We start from the raw sequence: 20,781 nt of genomic DNA, 5'->3' as shown, positions 1-20,781 counted from the left end.
ACATTTTCAAAACACAATCTAAACTTTCAACACATATTAATATTAAGCACAAATATCAAAGGAAAAACAGTCACATGACAAAAAGACAAAAAGAAGGAAAATATTTTCTACATTTTTGTTTATTGGCTGTTTGGCCTGAGCTGTCATCAGAGGCGAAGATTAAAGACATTCAGTGGTGAACTGCTTCAAATTTCATGCACGTTCTTAACCTCGCAGCTTTGATTTTTCTATACTAAAAGCGATCTAAGGTGTTTAATTTGTTCTGTCTGAACTACTGTTTCCAGATCAGTTACGAACAGCCTGGGCTGAAAATGAGAAAGTACTTCAGTTGGCTGCTGAACAGAAAACACACAAACAATGATCATAATTAAGCCTCAATAGCACTTTTATTTGAGTTTACGTCATGATAAATTAAAATTAAATAATACTGCATGGTCGTAAGGATTACTCTGTTATAATTGGTCACATTAACAAATATTCTAGCTAACAGAATGAGGAGTAAACAACTTCCTGTTTGAATGCACTGAGGTTTTATTAAAGTAGACCTGGTACGGGAGATCAAGAGAAGCTGTCGATTTCTTTCTTCATTTCCTGGAAGAAGAAAAAAAAAAAAGACAAAAAAGGGAAATTAAAACTGAACACAAACCTGGAAACCTGCAGCTGCTGAATACACAGAGAAACATTTGTCAATATTTTCAATGCGCGATCAGGTTCTCTGATGGTTTGACATCATAACTGTTCACTCCTGACAATTAAAAAAGAAGAGTGGTGCCCAAACCAGTGTTTCCTGACTCTATGTAATGATTACAGCAGAGGGTCACACTCAATGACAACAAGTCGCTTTATTTACAGAAGACAAAACGTTTTCAGCCGTCCGGCCTTCGTCAGGGTCACAATCACGCAGTATAGATGCCTCTTAAATAACAAAATTCAAGTTAGCCGATGAGCTACTGTAACAGTGTAAGCAGCAGTTTAAGCTGCTCAGAGTGAGACTCAGTCATGTTGTGGTTCGCGGCGTCTGTAAACTGTTGCAGAGCAGCCTATCACACAGCTTTGCTGATATAAAGAAGTCAAGAAGCACCTTTTCACGACGTTTGAGGCTGCGTCCCCAGTGCACTCTGGGAAGAGCTTGGAGGACTGAAATGAAACAAGGTCTTTACGACCCTCGTGTGAAACATATGCTCTGTTTCGGGACAGCGTCGGTGTGATGGTCGTACCCGAATGAGCTCCGTCTTGTTGTAGCTGTGTCTGTGTCTGTAGATGCACTGAGCCAGCAGAGCGTAAAGCTTCTCCAGCGGCTCCACCTCTGCGCCTTCTGATTTAGCCACAGCTCTGCTGAGGAGATCCTGAAAAAACACACAAAATTACTCTTCTGGCAGCAATATTGATAGCTCTAAATACTATTTAAACCCTTACTGCTACCACCAGGTCACCACGGCGGCCTGGTTTCAGGCCCAAATCCAGTTTTTCCAGCCATTCAAATAGATTTGGTGTTGTGCTCAGTGTCAGCTGTGTCCCAAGTTGGAAAACCACACAGCCAATCAGAGATTAGTAGGCGGGATTAAGATGATGTCATCTTTCATTGCCAGAGCAAGAAAAAAAAGCGTCAGAAAATTGCCACCGTCAACTGACGGTCACGGTCAAATTGCGTGTCAACTGACGGGACAGATAGGAAGGTCACTACTTATTGGCTAGGACAAAATACCCCCCCCCTCCTACTACTACTGTTACTAGTGCCGCTTCCCCTCATCATAATAACAACACGTCCTGGTGGACTCACCCTCAGTTTGCTGTGATCGACTACCAGCCGTGGTGTTTCCTCGTCGAGGATCTCCACAGATCTGCCTCTGTTGAACAGCTGCATCTGCTCCAAGGCGGCCTTCTTGGCTCTCGTCTCACCCCTGTTAGACTTTTCTGAGGAGGGAGACATGGAGAAGAGGACGTAATTGAATGTACTACTGGTACTTTTCAACTGACTGGACGACTTCGGGTTCTGTTGTTTACTGGCTGAATTTGCCAGGTTAAAGAGATCTTAAATCATTAATTTGACGTCATTGTTTGTTTCCAAAAGGGACATGTAGTGTATTTGGAAGTGCAAACATCATATGTAGACTAAAGAAAAACCTCTCCACTCTCCTAATGAAGCATCTGTGTATTTCTGTGAGGGTACAGCTTTGATAAGATATCAGAGAAACTGCTGTGTTCTCAGCTCAGCTTTGTGTCAGCTTGGCTCGATGCCCAGAGTTCTGCAGAGCCTCCGAGTCTGAAGCTTTGGCCTGTTGAAGCTTGTTCAGCAGCAGCAGCAGAAGCAGCGGCCTTACGTTCACTCCCTGTTTTATACACTTTTCATCTGCAGTGCTTTGAAGCTGCAGCAGCGTAGCTTTGTCGCAGTACCATGAAGACCAGTTAGTAGAGCAAGGCACTCACACTGCCACGGGAAAGGTGCCCTCAGTAATAGAGGCGTCCACCAAATGGCGTTTTCTTACATATACAGACCTATTTTGCTCAAACAAACCCCGTTCACCATCGTCTGCAGGCTCAGGGGAGTCTTTGAGGTCCGGGTCTGATCCCTGAGGTTCTGCCTCCCTGTGGGGGCGCTGTCAGCTGGCTGGAGGATAAGTGGCTCGGGATGATGGTACCCATTCACAAAGACTCCATTTTGGATATCTGGGACGCCATTTAAGTCGTGAAGATACCCGTTCATGGCTGTTAGGTGGCTCTGCTCCCCATCGCTGCTCTCTGACGCGGTGGATGAGCTTGGATCATCCACAGCTCTGTTTTCCTCTGGGCTTGACTCAGAGTTGCCCCTGCTGGACGCGGAGGAAGACGAGGCAGGGATGGGCAACTTCTTTTTCTTGGTTTTCTTAATGACACCGGTGCTCCACTTGGTTTTTCTCCAGTGTTTGTAACGCTTTTTCTTACAAGCTGCAAAGAGAAATGGGGATGCGGAGGAGAAGAGGAAAGGTCATTGGAAAGAGCAGAAAGTGAAGGTCAGAGGATGGTGAGTGCAATCAAATCTCCTCGTCTCTGCACTTGATCTCCTCCTCTTCTTCTCTTGACTTTTCCATTTCATCTGCGCTCTCCCTCTCGTTACTTTCTCTCCTCTGTCAGCGCTGCTGAAGCTGCCTCTTCCTCTCCTCCTCTGCTCTTTCACTCTGACGCTTTGATGGTAAAATAAAGAGTCTGCAGCTTCCTGTCCATGTAGCTTTACTTCACCCTCACTTTCACTTTTGTTGTATGAACATTTGTTGTATGATATTTTGAAGTAGATGTTTTGTTTTAACACAGCAGCCAAATGAAATGCTATGAGCTGTTTTCTGTAAATATTAATTTATGTGTTTGTTACTGGCACTGAGTCTAAAAAATAAGGTATTTGCCTTTTTAAAAAAAACTTTAAATTAAATATTATATTGCACTTCAGGTCCCCAAGGACATGACCTCTTGTTAAGGTTATTGATCATTTCCAATAACACAATCATTGCTGCACCATTACTACTATGTTGAGACTGTGCAAAAGGAAGTACGTTGTCCCAGTGTTGTTGTAGTTTCTCACCCGTAGATGTCAATAATACAAGCCAAATTATTTCATATTCCTTTCAAGAAAACAAATACATTTCATCCTTCGTGGTGGACGTACTTCGAGGTCCGGTGCTGTTTCTGGTGAAGGCCGAGCTGCAAACACCGCTAGCCTCCTCTGGGTTGGCCTCAGTCCCACCGGAAGAAGCTGAAAGCAAAATAAAAGTAAATAAAACTTAGAGTAAAGAGATTTGATGGTATGAGTAGCAGCTCATTGGGGTCTAAATATTCAGCATTTATATTTTAAGAATTTATAGGCTGCTCTTTTCTACATTTCAGACACATCTGTGGCACAAATCCTGTGTTTTACTGTTGTGGTTCTCAGTTAGCTTCTGTGGTTGAGACTGATTTGATTTAACAGAGTCAGTGTTGAACCTCTGCTGCACTTTCGCCATCACTTCTTGCTGCAGGTAAGATTTGAATCGAGACACCAAACAAACGGACGGGACACGAGGAGACAGGAGAATCAGTTTCAGGAGGTTTCACCTCTCTTGATGCGCGACTCTTGGATCTCCTCGCAGACTCTCTCAAAGTCTGCGTCCAGCTCGTCTCTGATGATGGCGCGCACCGTGTCCTTCAGAGCGCACGCACGGTGACGGATGTGACGGTCTGACGCACACACACACACACACACACACACAAAGAGTTAAACATAAATAGTAAAATATATAAACTTTAAGGTCACATTTTTTCCTATATACTATTAAAGACAGAGTCCTTGTATATACGATAGTGAGGTTTATGAAACTTATTTCAGTTCTGCAGAAACATGGTGTTATAATAAGAAATACATTTTTAAAACTCTGAGTTTACTTTTGTTTCTCATATACTGTAGTAATGCAGTTCCAGTAATGCAACGAACGATTATTTTCATTAAACTTTAAGCTATCAAATGATTATCTTGATTAACTGATTAATGTTTAGTCTATAAAACATCACAAAATAGTTTAAAATTCCCAGAGTCCAAGGTGACGTCTTCAAATGTCTTGATTTGTCGAGCAGCAGACTTGTTGAACAGTCCAAAACCCAAATATATTAAATTTACACCATCATTATATGATTAAATGCTATATAAAAAACAGAGAAAAGCAGCAACTTGTTTGACATTTTTGTTTGATAATTGACTCAAATGATGATGAAATCACTTATCAAAATCATTGCAGATAAATTTTCTGTTGATCAACTAATTGACTAATCAATCGTTCAATTCACCTCTAAGATACTAGCTGAGTGCGCGATGCAGAGGTCATAGTTCCCTCCAGTCTTTCACCCTGTTTCCACTGTGAGCAGGTGAATCCAGGTGAAAGATCTGCGTCTGTTTTATTTCACCTGTTAAACCCACTTCCCTCATCTAACACAGACACAGACGGAGAGGCTCAAAGAAGGATCTTTTCAACAAAATAAAACGTGCGAAAGAGACACAGTGTTCTCAATGAAAATGTCAGACTGTCAGCTGTTTTAAATCTTTTCGAACTCGTCTGCTTTATGACTGAAGTCCACGTAACGACTGAAATCGATGCAGCATCCGAGCTTTCGCCTGGAATCCCCTGCTCGGTCTGATTCACGGAGACAGCGAAGAAATGGAAAATAAAAGGTAAGATAAACCTCCAGTGGAAGGGCAAACAGAAGTCTTATGGATTAAAAATCCCAGCTAATGATATTTGGTCATTTTGAATAAGGCTTCAAATGAAAACTGAATTTTTGCCTCGGCCATTTCTGTCATTTCTGGCTAAAACCCATCTCACATGCCTGGTTCTTGTATTTAGTCTGTTTGAATACACAGTGAATTGCTCTGGGCCTGCGGGACAGTGTTAGTGGTTGTCTCACCCATGGGGTCGCTGTCTGGGTTGTACTCGAGGGCGTTCTGCCAGATGAGGTCTACGTCAGACATGAACTCTCTGACGGTGACGTACTTGTGCTCGTCGATGTTGGTCAGCAGCGTGGAGAGGTCCATGGGCTTCCTGATCACCATCGTGTAGTCCGGGACCTGGAGGAGATGGAGAGGGGAGGTTTAGGAGATTTTTTTGCATGAACATGGTTCACAGTTTCTGCTCACAGTTCTACTAAAACATTGTATACTGATCATTTCCTGTATGCATTACAGTCAATTTAGCCTCTACTTTTGCTTCAGAGTTTTTTAGGGGCCCTACTCACCTCGAGACGTGTACAAAATTATGCAAACACACACACACACACACACGCAGGTAACTCTGACAGACAACTTGGATTTTATAGGTCAGCCAGTCAAAACACAATCTCTAATGTACAAGGATATAAACTTATTTAAACCTGGATAAACTGCTGTAATACTGTAAATAAGCCAGATTGACCTTTTTTGTCTGTTTCAAAGACGATGTTTTCCTGCGGCCTTTCACAGCATGTGAGGCTATAACTGGGATCAAGGTACAATCCAGACAATCACAGGGTTAATGTAGTAAATTCAATTCAATTAAAGATGATTAGTAGCTAAAATTATATTGATTCCTAATTGGGCCATAAAGATTGTCAGGCTGTGTTGCAAGCACAGTTAACAAAGTATAAAAACGTGGAATATTTTAGACACAGATTTCTCCGCAGGACCAGAGGACCAAATAGATTGCTGACAAAACACAAACAGCACTAAAAATACTATAATATTACGTCTTCTTATTTTTGGCACATGACTATCAAAATTCTCATATTTCACATGAAAAAATACATCCGAAGCAAGCACTGACTTCAGTCACTCAACAAAGAAATTACATCAGTTTGGCACAGCGGCAAATCTGAAAACACCCCCAGCCCCTGACAAAATAATCACCTGTTGTACTTTATATTCACGCACACAGACTGGAAATGTAACTGTAACAATGATAAACATGAGTTTATTCATTTGGAGATAAATAAACTCCTTTGGTCCAACTACTGGGGCCCGTGGGCCCTGCTGCAGCTGCACATCGTCTACATCGTCTAATCGTTTTAAAGATTTCGGGAGTGACGTCTTCTGAACCACTCTGTAGTTCAGTGATTGCCCCCGTTTCCAGCTGCAGAGGCGAGTCAGTTTTCAGTGGATGTCTTCCAGACTAAACTCTCATAGAAAAAACTGGGCTTGTAAGATTTTGTTTGGCTTCGTGAGACCAGACAAAATTATTTTGGTAGATGTTTAAAGCACTTTGAGGACTTTTTCGTCCACGTTAGCTTAAAATCTGAAATCAAAAATACATTCTTGACCTTTGAAACAGTAGTTGACAAAACAATGTCCCCAGTTTGCTCGGTTGTCATGGAAATACAGACTTCCATTTTTTTTTTTTTAGCACTTAAAAGACTCATTAAGTTTACTGAACAAAATCCACTCACTTCCTCTATGTCGACCGGTTTGGTGAAGGCCTTGAAGCGGCGGTCCAGAGTGAGACGCTCTGTGACGTTACGCAGGAAGAGGCGGAGCTCCCGCAGCACGTCCTCCTCCTGCTCCTCCAGATGGAGGCGCTCCTGCTCCGGCAGCTGGCGGGGGGGAGGCAGGGGAGCCAGGGGAAGGATCTCCATGGCCTGAGTCACTGAGAGGTGAAGGAGGTCAAAAATATCATTGTTTATTTAATTGCTTCATGATTTTATTTATGGATTATCGGACACAGGAAAGAGAAGGAAAATCCAAAGGATAACATAAAGTGAAAACACTTATTTTCAACATGATGTTAGATGACAAAGAAAACACAAAGAAACACAAAACATCTCAATTTAAGAAAGAAGAAATAACCCCCACATCAAAAAACAAGAACAGCTAAGTAACATGTCTTTGCAAATTTCATTATTAATCTGTTACCCTGTTCCATAAAAAGTCCTAACCCGACTTCTGTTAGCCACTCTCATATTGAAGAACTTGGTGTGTAATGCTGCTCCACAACATGGCACCAGTGTAAAAAAAGGAACTTCTGGCTACATTATTCACTCGAGGCACTTTACATGAACGCACACTGGCCCTGGCATTATAGTTAAGATGAGTATGGACCATTTTTAAATCTATTTAATTTTATTTTAAGTCTAATTCTCCAACACTCAGGACTTGCGCTCAACAAACAGGTAAAAGCATCTGAACAACATACATGTTTTTTTGTTGGATGGCGGCGCCTTGGCCGCCTGGTCCAGAATGAGGTCCTGGAAGAAGTCGGTCCTCTCCTGCCAGCTGGGAACACTGATGGTGTAAACCTCCCCGTACTCCTCCCGGAACAGAAACTGAATCTGAAGATAGAAACAGAAGTTAGAATAAAAAGATTATTCCCAATTTATTGTTTTTCCTCAATTAGGTTAAAAAAGCAGAACAGTTTGGCTTCCTGGGGACAAAAACTGCTAAAAACTACGATCTGATGCAATAAATGTGAGAGGAAAGGTTTCAAACACGTTGTGTGTTATTTCTGACCGAGGGCTCAGTCCAGCTGCTCACCTCTGGGTCCAGCTGTTGATGGGGGACGCTGCAGGTGGCGAGGAGGAGGATGGGGGAGAAGGAGGGGATGCTGCCCAGCAGGCTGAGGAAGGAGGCCCTCAACGCGGGCCCCGCAGTCTCCCACCACTGCTGGATGTGGGGGATGTACAGGATGCTGGGAGACGTCCGCTTGGCCTCGCAGAACACCTGAGGGGGCAAAGAACAACGTTTTCATGTTGTTTCTTCCCCTAAAATAGATTTTTATGTTTTGTGTTGTTGGTTTTCTGCAATTCAAAGATTACAACATACTGTTTAAGCATGAAACTAATTACAACAGTCATCTAAAATATTCTGCAGTTGCCTGTCATCACCACCAGATGTCCCTAAAGGACAGCTGAGCTCTGTGTTGTTGCAATCCCATCGAATCTAGGGAGATGTTCAAGAAGGCAACGCCTGGAACCTAATTTTATACGTGAAATGAGTGCAGGTCTTCACTATTCAAATTGAAATGTTTTTCCACTACTTGAATATACAACTTGTTCAACACACTACTGGATACTAAATTAACAAAAGTAAGACAGGAAGTCACAAAAAGACACACTTCACCATGTGTATTTTAAACTGTTACTTCTGGGTGAAATACTTTTTTTTAAAAACTGTTTTAAATCCTGCAGAGTTTCGTCATTTTTTGTCCTAACTGAAATCCTCTACTCACTACTGTGTTCTTGCATTTTATCAGGAACGACAAGCCTCCAGTCTGATTACAGCTGCTTAACACTTGAATTAATGAATTAATTGAAGTTTAAATCGGTGTGGTGTTTGCTGAGGGGTCACCTGGGCGCACGCTTCCTCTGGGGAGGTGCTGCTGACTCCAAACAGCACTGCAGAGTCCAGGTTGTGGACAGTGAAACGCTCCACAGTGTGCAGAACCGCAGGAGCCAGGTGGGAAGTCTGACCAGCACCAGGACGACCTGCCAGGAGCATCCTGGGACGGTGGGACGTTGGGTGTTTGACTGCACTCCTGCAGGAAGGAAGGAGAGCAGTGACACGTGTGATAACGGGAAGTTGAGCAAGATTAGGCGAAAAAGGGAAGGCAGCTGAACAATATGGAGGGGAGAATGATGAGAGAGAGAGAGAGTGAAAAAGAGGGATTTATGAGAAAGCAAATGAAAAAAGACTTCAAAGTACCAAAGATGTGAGAATACCATCAGCTGAAGAGAGAAACAACAGGAGCTCTAAATCTCTGTAGTAAAAACACAGATTAAAAGTTTCTATTTTAAATTCAGTGTGAAAAATGTCGTCAGGGAGAGGCCAAAGCAGGAAATAAACCGTTTTACCCTGAATTCTTGTAAGTAATATAAGTAATTTTGTCTCGCATAGGATTACATTATTATTTAGTACAAAGAGTGCAAGGCTGTTGAGCCATATAGAAAAGTAAAATACAGTTTATTGCTTTATTTATTGTACAGTTTCTTATTAAATACACATACAGTAAGTGAAATTAAAGGAGGGTGCAACTGAGTTGGCATCAGGCTGGAAAGATGTTCTTTTCACATTTTTGTAGTAAAGTAAAGGCATCTTAAACCTGACCTGCTGGTCCAGATCTCGATGAAGTGTTGATTACACTCACCTGGCAAAGTGCAGAAAGTTTCTGCTCTTGGAGGTGGAGCGTGTGGAGATGCTGGATGTGCTGGAGCCCTCATCTCCTCCACACATCAGGCCGTCGTCAAGGATACCAGAGGTCAGATCTGACATGCAGAAAACAACAGATAAAAGAGTTGTTTAAACACGATGTAACATTTCATCAGGTCTTCAGCCTTCAGCTCTGACTCACCTGGCTCCCTCTTCCTCTTAATCCCCTGCTCAGCGTGAGGGAACAGCCTCTGCAGAGTCTCCAGGATGTCGCGCAGGGCGGCGCCCAGCAGCGGGTGAACCACAGGTGACAGGGGTTTGGCGGGCGAAGCAGCGAGGCGGTGGGAGGCGGGCGACATTTTCCTCATGGCAGCCAGAAAGTCGCAGCTGCCGACGGCGATGGAAGAGACGTCCAGCAGGAGCTTCTGGGAGGTGCCGTAGATCTGTGGGTAGCGGCGCCGCAGAGCACACAGCGCCGCCTCGGTGCACACCGCCCTGACGTCAGCACCGCAGTAACCTGAGAGAGGCAGAGGGAGATTCATTAAATTCATACAAATTCCTGCAGAGACATACAACTGACGAACCCTGCACTGTTTTAAAGGTCAAAGGTCAATGCTACCGTTCAGATTTTAACAATTATTCCTAATAAAACTTACAGCGCTTTGTATGTATTTTTTGAACAACTATCCTTCTGTAAGGACACACAATAAGTGTTAAAAATATTTTTCAGTCAGTTAGTATTTAATGCAGTTACTGCTCTCTAGCTTTGTATTATTATATCATTTATTATTTAGGCCACTGAGACATTTTTCTGTTCTGTCAAGCATATAGAAAATTTATATCAGATTTATAACCTGCCTGCTTTTTAATACTGAACGTCCTTCTTTTCAAACTCATATCTAGAAAAGTCATTTTTCCAGTAACATTATATCTGCAGTATTAGATACTAGTCAGAACAAATCTCTTTATTTGGTGTGATGAAGCACCTGTGCAGTCTTTCTTACCGACACATCGCTCAGCCAGTTCATCCAGGAAATCTTCAGACGGAGGAGGTTTCCACTGCCTGGTGTGGATTTTCAGAATCTCTTTACGAGACTGAAACACACACACACACACACACACACACACATATATATATATATATATATATATATAACAAACAACATCAACATCATTAACAAATAAAATCATGTTTGTCCGAACTACTCAGAATAAATGAATCTATCATAGCCAAACACACTTGGAGTGTAAGTGTGCCATCATAATTTTAATGCCAAAATTCTGCTAAAAAAGGATTCAAGTAATTATTGTGATGAGCTTACTGAAGATAAGTGATCATATGTCCTCGAAAAATTAATATGGCTTTAATTTGCAGCATCAAATTAAAACATTTTGTTTGTGTACACTGGATTTGGGAAAGATCCGTAAACAAACTGAAATGATAACAAGGGAAACTGAATGTATTATGTAATGTTTAAATGGTTTATGTATTTTAGAGGCATATAAAAAAGATGTCACCTCTCTGTCAGGCAGGCCGAACAGGAACTCCCTGTCGAAGCGTCCGGGCCGTCGCAGCGCTGGATCGATGGAGTCCAGCCGGTTTGTCGCTCCGATCACCACAACCTCACCTCGACTGTCCAACCCGTCCATCAGAGCCAGGAGCGTCGAAACGATGGAGCTGCAGGATGGACACAATGAGACAAAAAAAAAAAAACTGAACTACTCTGCCTTTATCATTTCAGCTTTCATCGTTCTCTGGTGGGATCCGAAAGCTGCCACGGTCAGCTGCAGAACAGCTGATCCAGAGGGCAGAACCCACTAAAATCTCCCTGAAGCCGACCATAAACACAGAGGCAGAAACTGACAGAATTGAAAAAGGTCTTTCTGCATGCAAATGTATGTGCTGCAGTTTTGTTTTGTTTTCTTGAGTTAGGTTGTTCTGACCTGTGGATCTGGTCTTGTCTGCTGGATCGGACCGGAGCCAGACCGTCGATCTCGTCAAAGAAGATGATGGAGGGACGCATCTGATACGCCTGAGGACGGCACACGCACCAACACACAACCAAAGCACTTTTAAATGACAAGTTCACAGAAAACTCAGATGAAGAAAACAAATTAAACGGTATTTTAAAGTATTTTTCAATAACGGTACGGTGTCATCTTTAACTTTTAACTTTACGTGACGTTACCTGCTCAAACAGCAGCCGCAGCTGCCTCTCCGACTCGCCCACCCACTTGCTGAGGCAGTCGGCTCCCTTCCTCATGAAGAAGGCCACCTTCCTGTTGCCGTGGCTACACTCGTTGGCCAGCGCCCGGGCAACCAGCGTTTTCCCCGTCCCAGGAGGTCCGTAAAACAGACAACCTCTGGAGAGAGAGACAGACGAAAAATGTTTTTGTTAATTATTCTTCCTAAATTTAAAAGTTTCATTGATGCATTTTTTTTGTCTCAGCAGTAATCAGATTTCCTTTACAGGGAGCATCCTAAACTTTTAAAAATCACAACTCAAAGTTTAATAATCTCCATAAATCTAAAGTGATTCTGTCTAAAGTAGCTCAGCTGTGTTCCCACGCAACACAAGCTAAAAGCTAACTGTCAGTTAAACTGTCACACAACCACAGGTGTGTGTTCACATATTATAGTATTGTCACATTAATACTAAAATTAATGTTTTGAGGCTTGTGGGTTTTTTTGTTTTTTTTTTACACTTTGATTTATTAGAAAATCTTTTTTATATCAAAAACAATAGCACTGGAGAACAGCAACATCACTGAGGCTTGTGTTTAACAGGTATTTTACAACCAGGTGTGGCCAATCACAACTGAGGACAGCAACTCTCTATTTTAATATCAGATTTGTATTGCAGTGCAGAGACTGTTTCGAAAAGGTTTCTTCTTGTTTTACATGATGAGTTTTACGCATCTTAACTAATGCTCCACGGAACAAACATATACTAATCTAATGAACACATAATGTATACACTGTGTGTGTGTGTGTGTGTGCAAATATCATTGAGCTAGGATATGAATGTAGATTAGTTACAGTACATTTTCACAGCCAAAACTGTCAGTGGGTTACGATTGGCAGGTCTTCCAAAAATAAATCTCAGGCAGTGTTTTCTTTATCCACGAGTGTCACAGGGCACAGAATGTATGTAACCTCTGTAAATATCTGAATCATCTGTGTGTGTGTGTGTGTGTGTGTCACCTGGGAGGCTGGATCTTGAAGTTGTCAAACACCTCGGGGTAGAGAAGCGGGAAAACAACCATCTCCTTCAGAGCTGAGATGTGACCCGACAGACCTCCGATGCTGTCAAACCCCACCTGAGGAGGGAAGGAGGGAGGCAGGAGATGAGAGGCAACGAGGAGCCGAAAAAAAGGAGGGGAGGGAGAAAGGCAGTGAGAGAGGATGGTGCCATTAGCAGCACATGTCTAAACTCACCGATTGGTCGATGGTCATGGGATCAATGTCTGCCAGACCTGCTCCTGCGTTAATCCTGTCTCTGCGAGTGCCCAGAAGATCTTCTGTACGCAGGCCGAGCGGGCGACAGCTGGCAAGAAGAACCAAAAATGTCCAACTTTTTGTTTAAGTCTGGAGAACATCCAATGAGAATCAATAAAGTCTGGCCAGATATGAACTTTATAAACACTGTCTTAAAGATCTAAAAAGAAACAAGATTTCTTTGACTGCATGGCCGATTTCTCTCCTCAAATTAGTTCAGGTATTTTGTTTGATGGACCTTTCCTGAACAGGAGCCAAGTTTGACGGTTTGAAAATCTAAAAACCAATGACAGCTCAGCGAGTGGTGCGTTCGTCCAATTAACTGTAGGGAAGGTTCATGTTGTCGTACCTCAGTGAAGAGCTGCATCATCGACCTACTGACCTTCCAGGGACTTTTTCAACGTTTTGCACTTCATCATCAGAGTCGTTGTCTTCATCAGATTGCTTCGACCACGCACTCTTAGTGGGTCTGGAGGATGAAAGGAAAAGAAATGAGGAAACAGAGGTAAAGGACTCCTGAAAGTAGAGTTTGTGGAGTTTTGGTGGAATTAAAATGTTAACTCGACGGCCTCTTTCACAGGCTCCATCTTGCCTGAGCGATAAATATTTTGGTCAACATTCACATGTGAGTAACCCAACTAAGGCAAGAGAGACACCAGATCAATGTTTCACTCATTTCAGACATTAACGTTTCTCTTTCAGCTGGGGTTTTAACTCTCTTAACTTTCTTAATTTCAAAGCAACAAATAAACTAAATCAGATTAAACTTCAACCTGGAACATCTTTAGAAAGGATTGTCAAGATTGTGTCATAAAGCAATGCCATTTTTCTTGGAACGTTCCATTAGACAATACAAAATAATAAACAAAGGTCATCACGTCATCCTGTCAAAGCTTCCTCAATGCTGAACTGGTTATGTGGCAGTTACCGGGTTTCCAAAATCTGAAGTTTTGACAATTAATTACAACACCTCCATCAGGCCAACTTCATGCATTTTCGCTCCAGGTTTGCTCCCACGTCTTTCTTTGTTTAAAGAAAAGAAAAAAGTTGTAAGTTCTGCCAGCAGTCTGACCTGAATGCTCCTCTGCGGGTCGTGTTTGGTCCTGAGGCGCTGATCCTGAAGGTTCCTCTCGGGAACTCTAAACATCACCAGAGGAAACGACAACATCAGAACTATAAATTTAAAGGAGGTGCCTGGACTTGTATAAATTTCACACATCAGAAATATTCTTCTTAACAAAGTTGGGAGGATCAATATCAAATATAAATGTGATTTCTTTTGAATGGTAACAAATTCCACCATTAAAAGGACCTCAAATTCAGATGTCTGATTAGAGCTGCCTTTCATCAAAGCTAATAGCTTATGTGAGGTGTTCTGGATGATCGCTGGTTTTAGTTCAGTGGTGCGGTACTGACCGTTGCCGGGTCCCTGGTAGAGCGACGAGGCTCGGCTCAGTTTGGCGTCAAAGTTCTGGTTAGTGCTGCAGTTGCTGTCGTCATCTGCAGCCACTTTCTGCCTGCTGTTCTCGTCATCGACTGCACCTGGAAATAACAGTTTATATAAGAAAAAACAAAACAACGGGAGATGTTGATTCACATCTCCCTCTCTTCTCCCACAATCCATGTTCATTCTCCTCCTCTTAAATTCTCCTGAATGTTCGTACAAACCCTTTTCATCCTCGCTGTCACTGAGCTCTCTCTGTTGCGGCACCGGTGTTCTCCTCCTCTGGGCTTTAGAGTAGATCTTCTGCAATTTCATCAAACACAAAAACACTGTAAGAAATTCAAAGACAAAAAACAAAACAATAACACATTTTCCACCCACAAAGAGATCCCGGGGTCAATCCCGGCCAGTGGTACTTCCTGCTTGGTTGTGTATTCCAAATACACAAGTGGCCAATTTCACAGGGACTTTAACATATCACACTTTTAATATTTTGCCATTGTGCCTATGTCCAAATATGCTCCAGAATCAATATTTATATCCTGCATATTTTAGGCTTGATAGTGTGTTTTTCTTTGTATAAAGCAGGTATAACGACCCTGATTTTTCTGGCCTGTAACAACACACTTACTTATTTTGTTTGTGCACGCAGGACAGAAGAAAATACCTGGAGGATTAAGAAACACCAGCAGAGATTTAAGTAGCAGGATTATTCCAGGTCTAGTCTAATGTCTGGAACTATTCCGAAATTTCAGTTTTAAGGCAAACCGAAGCTTAATGACAACGGCTGTTAGCGGCGTACTACAAGCAACATGTGGGCTCATCTGGTTCAGCACCAGACAGTATGGGGTTAAACTACGGAAGAATGAAGCATTTCCACAAGAACTGTTTTTCTTGTTATTGGTACCCTAAATTACACTAGGTCTCAAAGTTTACTGTAACATAGGCACAACACAAAGAGTATTTATATTTATTATAAAATCCACGCACTCCGCATATCCAACTGAACCAAAGTGGTTTGAACCAACAGCCTGACTGACATTTCCCTCCTTAATCTCTCACCAGCCCTCATCTCCGTCTTTTAGCTTCCAGTATGATGTAAAATTGTGACAGAATAGACCTGCCACAGTCCCGGTTGACAAAACTGGGAAGAAGCTTTTTAGAAAATGAGATGTTTAATTATAAACGTCAATCTTACACATCCTCTCACTGCGATCACATTTAGTCAATTAAATCAGAATGATGAAGACACAAGTTCGCATTTTGACTGGAAACAAACCAGTGTGAAGAGCAACGGATCTAAACTATGTCAGCTCTTAAACGTCATGTGACAAAAACATACAAAGACAAAAACAAGGGCTGGTGCTTCTCAGGCTTTTGGCTGCCTTCCAATATGGTGGCAGTTGATAGAGATTAGCCCACGTCGCCCACTCCCCACGACCAGCGAGCAGAGGGAGGGAGGCAGGGTGCAGCTGGGTGCACCGCCCTCACATCGGCCTGATAAGAGAGGCAGCACCCACCGAGAGAGACAGATGTGTGAACATGGTTTCAGCTGTGGTTTTGAAGCTGCTTCCAAATGTAAACACAAAGTCTGGACAGAAGGTCAAAACAGCAGCAGCAGCATCACTTCAGTAAACTGTCAGTTCTTGTTTTGAGAACTACAGTCCATGTAGTCAGATTTGTGTGACAGTCTATTTAAACTCTGAGCATTTCTTGTGTCACTGGGGTTTGTTTCTTCGAGTGATGTGAAAATGGTAGAAAGGTAAAAATTATACCGTTCAAATATCTGCTAGATGACAATTTACTAGAATTGTCAAATAACGAAAGTACTTCTGAGTCATGTGATTTTTGTTTATCTCTTGTAATTGGACAGAGTGACAAAACTATGTAATCTTCCCAAAAATAGTTTGGACCAAAACAAACAGCAGGATCGAACACTATCATGTGTGCAGGAAGGTAACTTGAACACTGCACATGAAGTGCCAAATCTAACTGATCTCACCTGGCGATCCACACTGTCGACAATTTTCTACTGAAGAAATAGTCCCCATTAAAACTGTTGACAGTTTTGTAGATCATTTAAAGTAACACATGGAAACACATGTGTTGTGAGCACCACAAACAAAATTTCATTTACCTTCATCGTATTTGGGTGGAAGCAGAGATATCAGAAGGACTGAGAAATTATGTCTTCGTAATGTGGATGAACTGACTCTTTAACGGGACGCATCCGGAGACACATTCAACCACTTATCAATACAGTATTCAGTAAAGGCAGTGTGTCTCCCACCCACAAACAGGAGCAGTGTAAAACCTCCACATTGCTGTGTACGAACCACATCTGAGGAAGCTCAGACCGTCGCCTCCTTGTTAAATACAAACGAACTTTGAGGCCAGATGAGGTGTTTACTGTCAGGACGGAAATGCTGAGTACATTACATTACTTACTCCTTCTTCGTTGTGACTAAGCCGCCTCTTCTTCTTCATGTTGTCCATCCTCTTCATGACCGACCTGGCCGTGCTGCAGAGAGAACAGTGTAGAATGAAATGTTCATTATTCCGAATAAACCTACTTTATCATCACATCCATACCAGTACTTATTTGCCCTAATTTTTGGAGAGACTGTGATGGAGGTAACTGATAACACAAATAAATGCTACAGTGCATGTTAATCCCCAGGACTGGTACTAAAATCAGTGCCGACAAAGTATCACAGCGTAGATATAGATGGGGATCGGCGTGCAGCCAGTTTGGAGAAGCAGACAGCTGCTCCGCCACAGATGCTCAGCTCTGTATTGTTGTGAATGGGGATCGACAGTAATACGTATTTTAACCGCCAAAAAAAAGTCCTCGTATGCTATCAAAGTAAAGTTCTCACCGCTTTACCGTGCTGTCAGATAGCCCTTTCCTTTGGCACTGCATTTTCTCAACCGCAGGACTTCGCATATCAGCTGTGCCGCCGGTAAGAAAGTGCTGTTATATTTGAAAGATGGTGCGTGCTTGTGTTTTTCCACGCTGTTAAACAAGCTAACAAACAAGTGTCTAGGTCACCATATATATTTCACCGTGTTCCATTGTAGGATATTGGCCTTCGACAACTGTGACTAGTTGCACTGAATTTAGACATCAACGCTCCACCGGTACAAGTGAGACAAATCCGCGTTTTCAGTGTTCATTTATCTGAAGATTATGTTCAACCACGGCCACATAGACAAACGCTGAAGAGCACTGCTGTATCCAGCCATCAGGTAAGATATATACCTATATATATCATCAGCACTGAATACCACAGTAAACTAATGGCTGTAGTGTTTGTGATTGCAGCTTAGTTTGCTGATACAAAGTATTCTGTTTACTATCGAATAACACAGAGAAAAGAAGCTAATCCTCACAAATGAGAAGCTGGAACTAGGAAATGTCTGGCAATGATTAATCGATTATCAAAATAGTCGCCGATTATCTTTCAGTTGATCGACTAATTGATTAATTGACTAATCATTTCAGCTCTGAAAACAACATCAGGCTACTTTTGTTTTTGCTTCTGAAAGAGTGTTTTGATGCAGTGCTGAGCTGCTGTCTAACTTGGTGCTGATGCCGTCGAACATGTTGGAGGCCTGATATCTGCTGGTCGGTTTGGTCGGCCTGGTGCTTCTCCTCAGCCCGCTCCTCCTGCCACCTGGGTACACATACACACTCATACATGTTGTTATACATGCTGACTGACAGGTGTTTTTGAAAGTCACCAATACCCAATATGTTGCACCAAAATGCAATGTATTTCTTGGCGCCAATAAATCTGAAGGGTTCCAGCTTTTACACCATCATGAGATGGTAAAACTCTCAAATTAAACCAGATAAAATGTCGATAACCAAATATTGTGGCCTGGGATGTTTAAGTGACAGATTCATTTACATTAAATACTCCTTTGTTAAATAAACTAAATAAATCTTTGCAGCTAATCTGCTTTTTCTGTAGTTGAACAGAAATTATACAATAAGGCAACACACGTAGTAACATACAATTAGTGGACACTTCACGATGGCTGTACATTGTGCAAATATATAACATTTCCCACTAAAATATTAAAGTATGACGTCTCAATCCAACAGCCAGTACTTGAGTAAATGTACTTTACTGTTATTTTCCATCTCTGACAGCTGAATTCCTATGAAATGAACCTGAACTTAATATTTTTATGACTTTTTTGAAGACTTCAATTTTTTCCAGGACTTTCTCTCTCCCTGATATTCCAGGTCTTGGCGCTTACTGTTACTGTGAATGTCCTTACCTGCAGCGTTTTGAAGCCTTGCAGATTTCCTATAAACACAAAACAAGACCGCTGTTTAGAATTTGCAACGCCGTCTTAAAATATAAGCATGTTAGGTACATTTATTTTGATACCGTAAATAACTGCAGTGATTCATTATAATGAATTAACTTGAATAATCAGAGTCACGTGTGTGGTCATTTTGGTCTGACCTGATGATGCCTCTCGCTGGTGTCTCATCTTCATCCTCGTGTGTTTCTGAATCCACGTGATTCTGTTCATCATCTTCGGCATTAAATTGCTGAAAGATATGTCAAACGTTTCAGAAGTTAGTCAACTGCAACTAGCAAGACGCCAGTGTCATATTCACACCGTCAAAGTATGACATCAATACAGACAACACTGCACACGTTTATTTTACTTTCAAAGTCGTGCATAGACAAGCTGAAACAGTGAGTGGATTATATATGCGTATCTTTCTTTCTATTGGCTACTGAACGGCTACTTTAACTGTGGATCTTGATAGCTGAACGTGTTTCCATCTTTATAATTAAAAAGCAAACCATTTGCAGAGCTGTACAGTGAGTACTGTACAGAGCTTTTTAAGGAAGATACCAATATTGATAATTGAGAGTTAAAGAAAATCCAACAATGATATATTGGCAGATATTGATAAGGTTCCCTTAAATATGTGACCAAGACATGTACTGGACAGGACATTTTACAGATGAAAAATAAATTTGTCTCTGGTGGACAAACTATAGATCGGTGACACTGTTTCAAAACATGTCTTTGGCATTTCTGTACTTGCATTTCTTGTCATTTATCGACTGGCATATACGTCAAAAACCAATATATCTGCAATGAGCTAATATCAGTCGATATATCAGCCAAGTCGCTCAGTATATCAGTATCAAGTCGCTCATTTAAATAAGTGTATTTTTAGACTTGTTGCTACCTAATTCCTGTTAATCTAAATCTGTATTATTTGTTTTTTACTCCTGTTTTCACCTGTGTGACATCTTGTGTAAACGCTGGTCATCGTAATATTATTAGCAGTCCTGTTGTTTGTTAGTAATTAGACAGTGCACTTAAAAATGAATTTAAAATACAGATAACTAAAATTAATGTCAATAGGTAAATAAGTGCAACAGATAAAAATGAAGCAAACTTTTAAGTAAACTCAAATAATTAACTAATCATTTGGTTCTGACAAACTGACAGTTAATACTGAAACGTATTACAACTCAAATGATGCAGTGAAGCCTCGTTAGAAAAGCTAACTCTGTTCCAAACCCCCACAGACAGACTCACATGCCCGGTGACGGTGCTCCTGCTCCGGGTCCCTGGTGCAGCCCGCGGCGGGGGATCGGAGCTCCTGGCCGGCCTCTGCTGCTGCGGCGGCGGCCTGCTGCTCCGACCCGCTTCCCCTCTGCCGCTACCTCGGAGCGTCACCATGGTAACGCCGCACACACACACACACACACACACAAGCTAACACGCAAACTGTTAGCTTACCGTTAACAGCGAAAATATAAGAAACACCAGAATAAACCGGAGATAAACAAGTCTCTACCGGTTGTTTTTTTCTCAGACTGACCGGCCGGCTGCTCCGTGTGTTGAGGCAGAGCTGAAACACGAACACACCCAAACACACACACTTGATAAACAGATACCGACAGCGCACCGTCAAACTGCTGTGAGGATTCAAAAACGTCGTGTTCTGCCGCCGCCTAGTGACGTCATGGCGTAATGTGCGTGTGTAAACAAAAGACCAGCAAACAAAATACTACATATATATAAATAAATTAAAAAATATATATATATATATATAATACATGTATATGAATATACAATGCTGTATATTTCTAATGTTTAATATATATTTATCAAAATATAAGCTACCGGTCATCTAAAAATAAAATGCTTTTTTATTTTTGTTTGTTTGTTACCTTACTGGATTAG

General features: G+C 41.8%; 1 protein-coding gene across 2 annotated transcripts; it reads right to left on the bottom strand.

Annotated features, from left to right (window-relative positions):
• Positions 1-361: 361 nt before the first annotated feature.
• LOC122864239 (ATPase family AAA domain-containing protein 2-like) lies at positions 362-20,549 on the bottom strand. Of its 2 annotated transcripts, XM_044171500.1 has the most exons (28): positions 20,131-20,549; positions 19,029-19,117; positions 18,838-18,866; positions 18,131-18,224; positions 16,996-17,068; positions 14,772-14,850; positions 14,520-14,645; positions 14,176-14,242; positions 13,486-13,572; positions 13,044-13,152; positions 12,810-12,925; positions 11,794-11,968; positions 11,549-11,637; positions 11,123-11,282; positions 10,609-10,699; positions 9,807-10,121; positions 9,603-9,720; positions 8,807-8,993; positions 7,994-8,179; positions 7,656-7,791; positions 6,913-7,109; positions 5,404-5,563; positions 4,063-4,185; positions 3,638-3,724; positions 2,497-2,925; positions 1,781-1,914; positions 1,218-1,346; positions 362-591 (listed from the first exon to the last, which is right to left on the bottom strand). In XM_044171500.1, exons 1-28 carry the CDS (start codon positions 20,272-20,274, stop codon positions 559-561), a joined length of 3,762 nt encoding a protein of 1,253 aa, XP_044027435.1. In that variant the 5' UTR covers positions 20,275-20,549; the 3' UTR covers positions 362-558. The 2 variants fall into 2 exon arrangements, with proteins under 2 accessions (XP_044027435.1, XP_044027436.1); XM_044171501.1 differs by lacking the exon at positions 2,497-2,925 and having other exon boundaries at positions 20,131-20,548.
• Positions 20,550-20,781: the final 232 nt, after the last annotated feature.

The sequence above is a fragment of the Siniperca chuatsi genome, linkage group LG17, assembly GCF_020085105.1.
Source record: "Siniperca chuatsi isolate FFG_IHB_CAS linkage group LG17, ASM2008510v1, whole genome shotgun sequence".
Classification (NCBI taxonomy): Eukaryota; Metazoa; Chordata; class Actinopteri; order Centrarchiformes; family Sinipercidae; genus Siniperca; species Siniperca chuatsi.
This window is presented reverse-complemented; position numbering and strand designations above follow the sequence as displayed.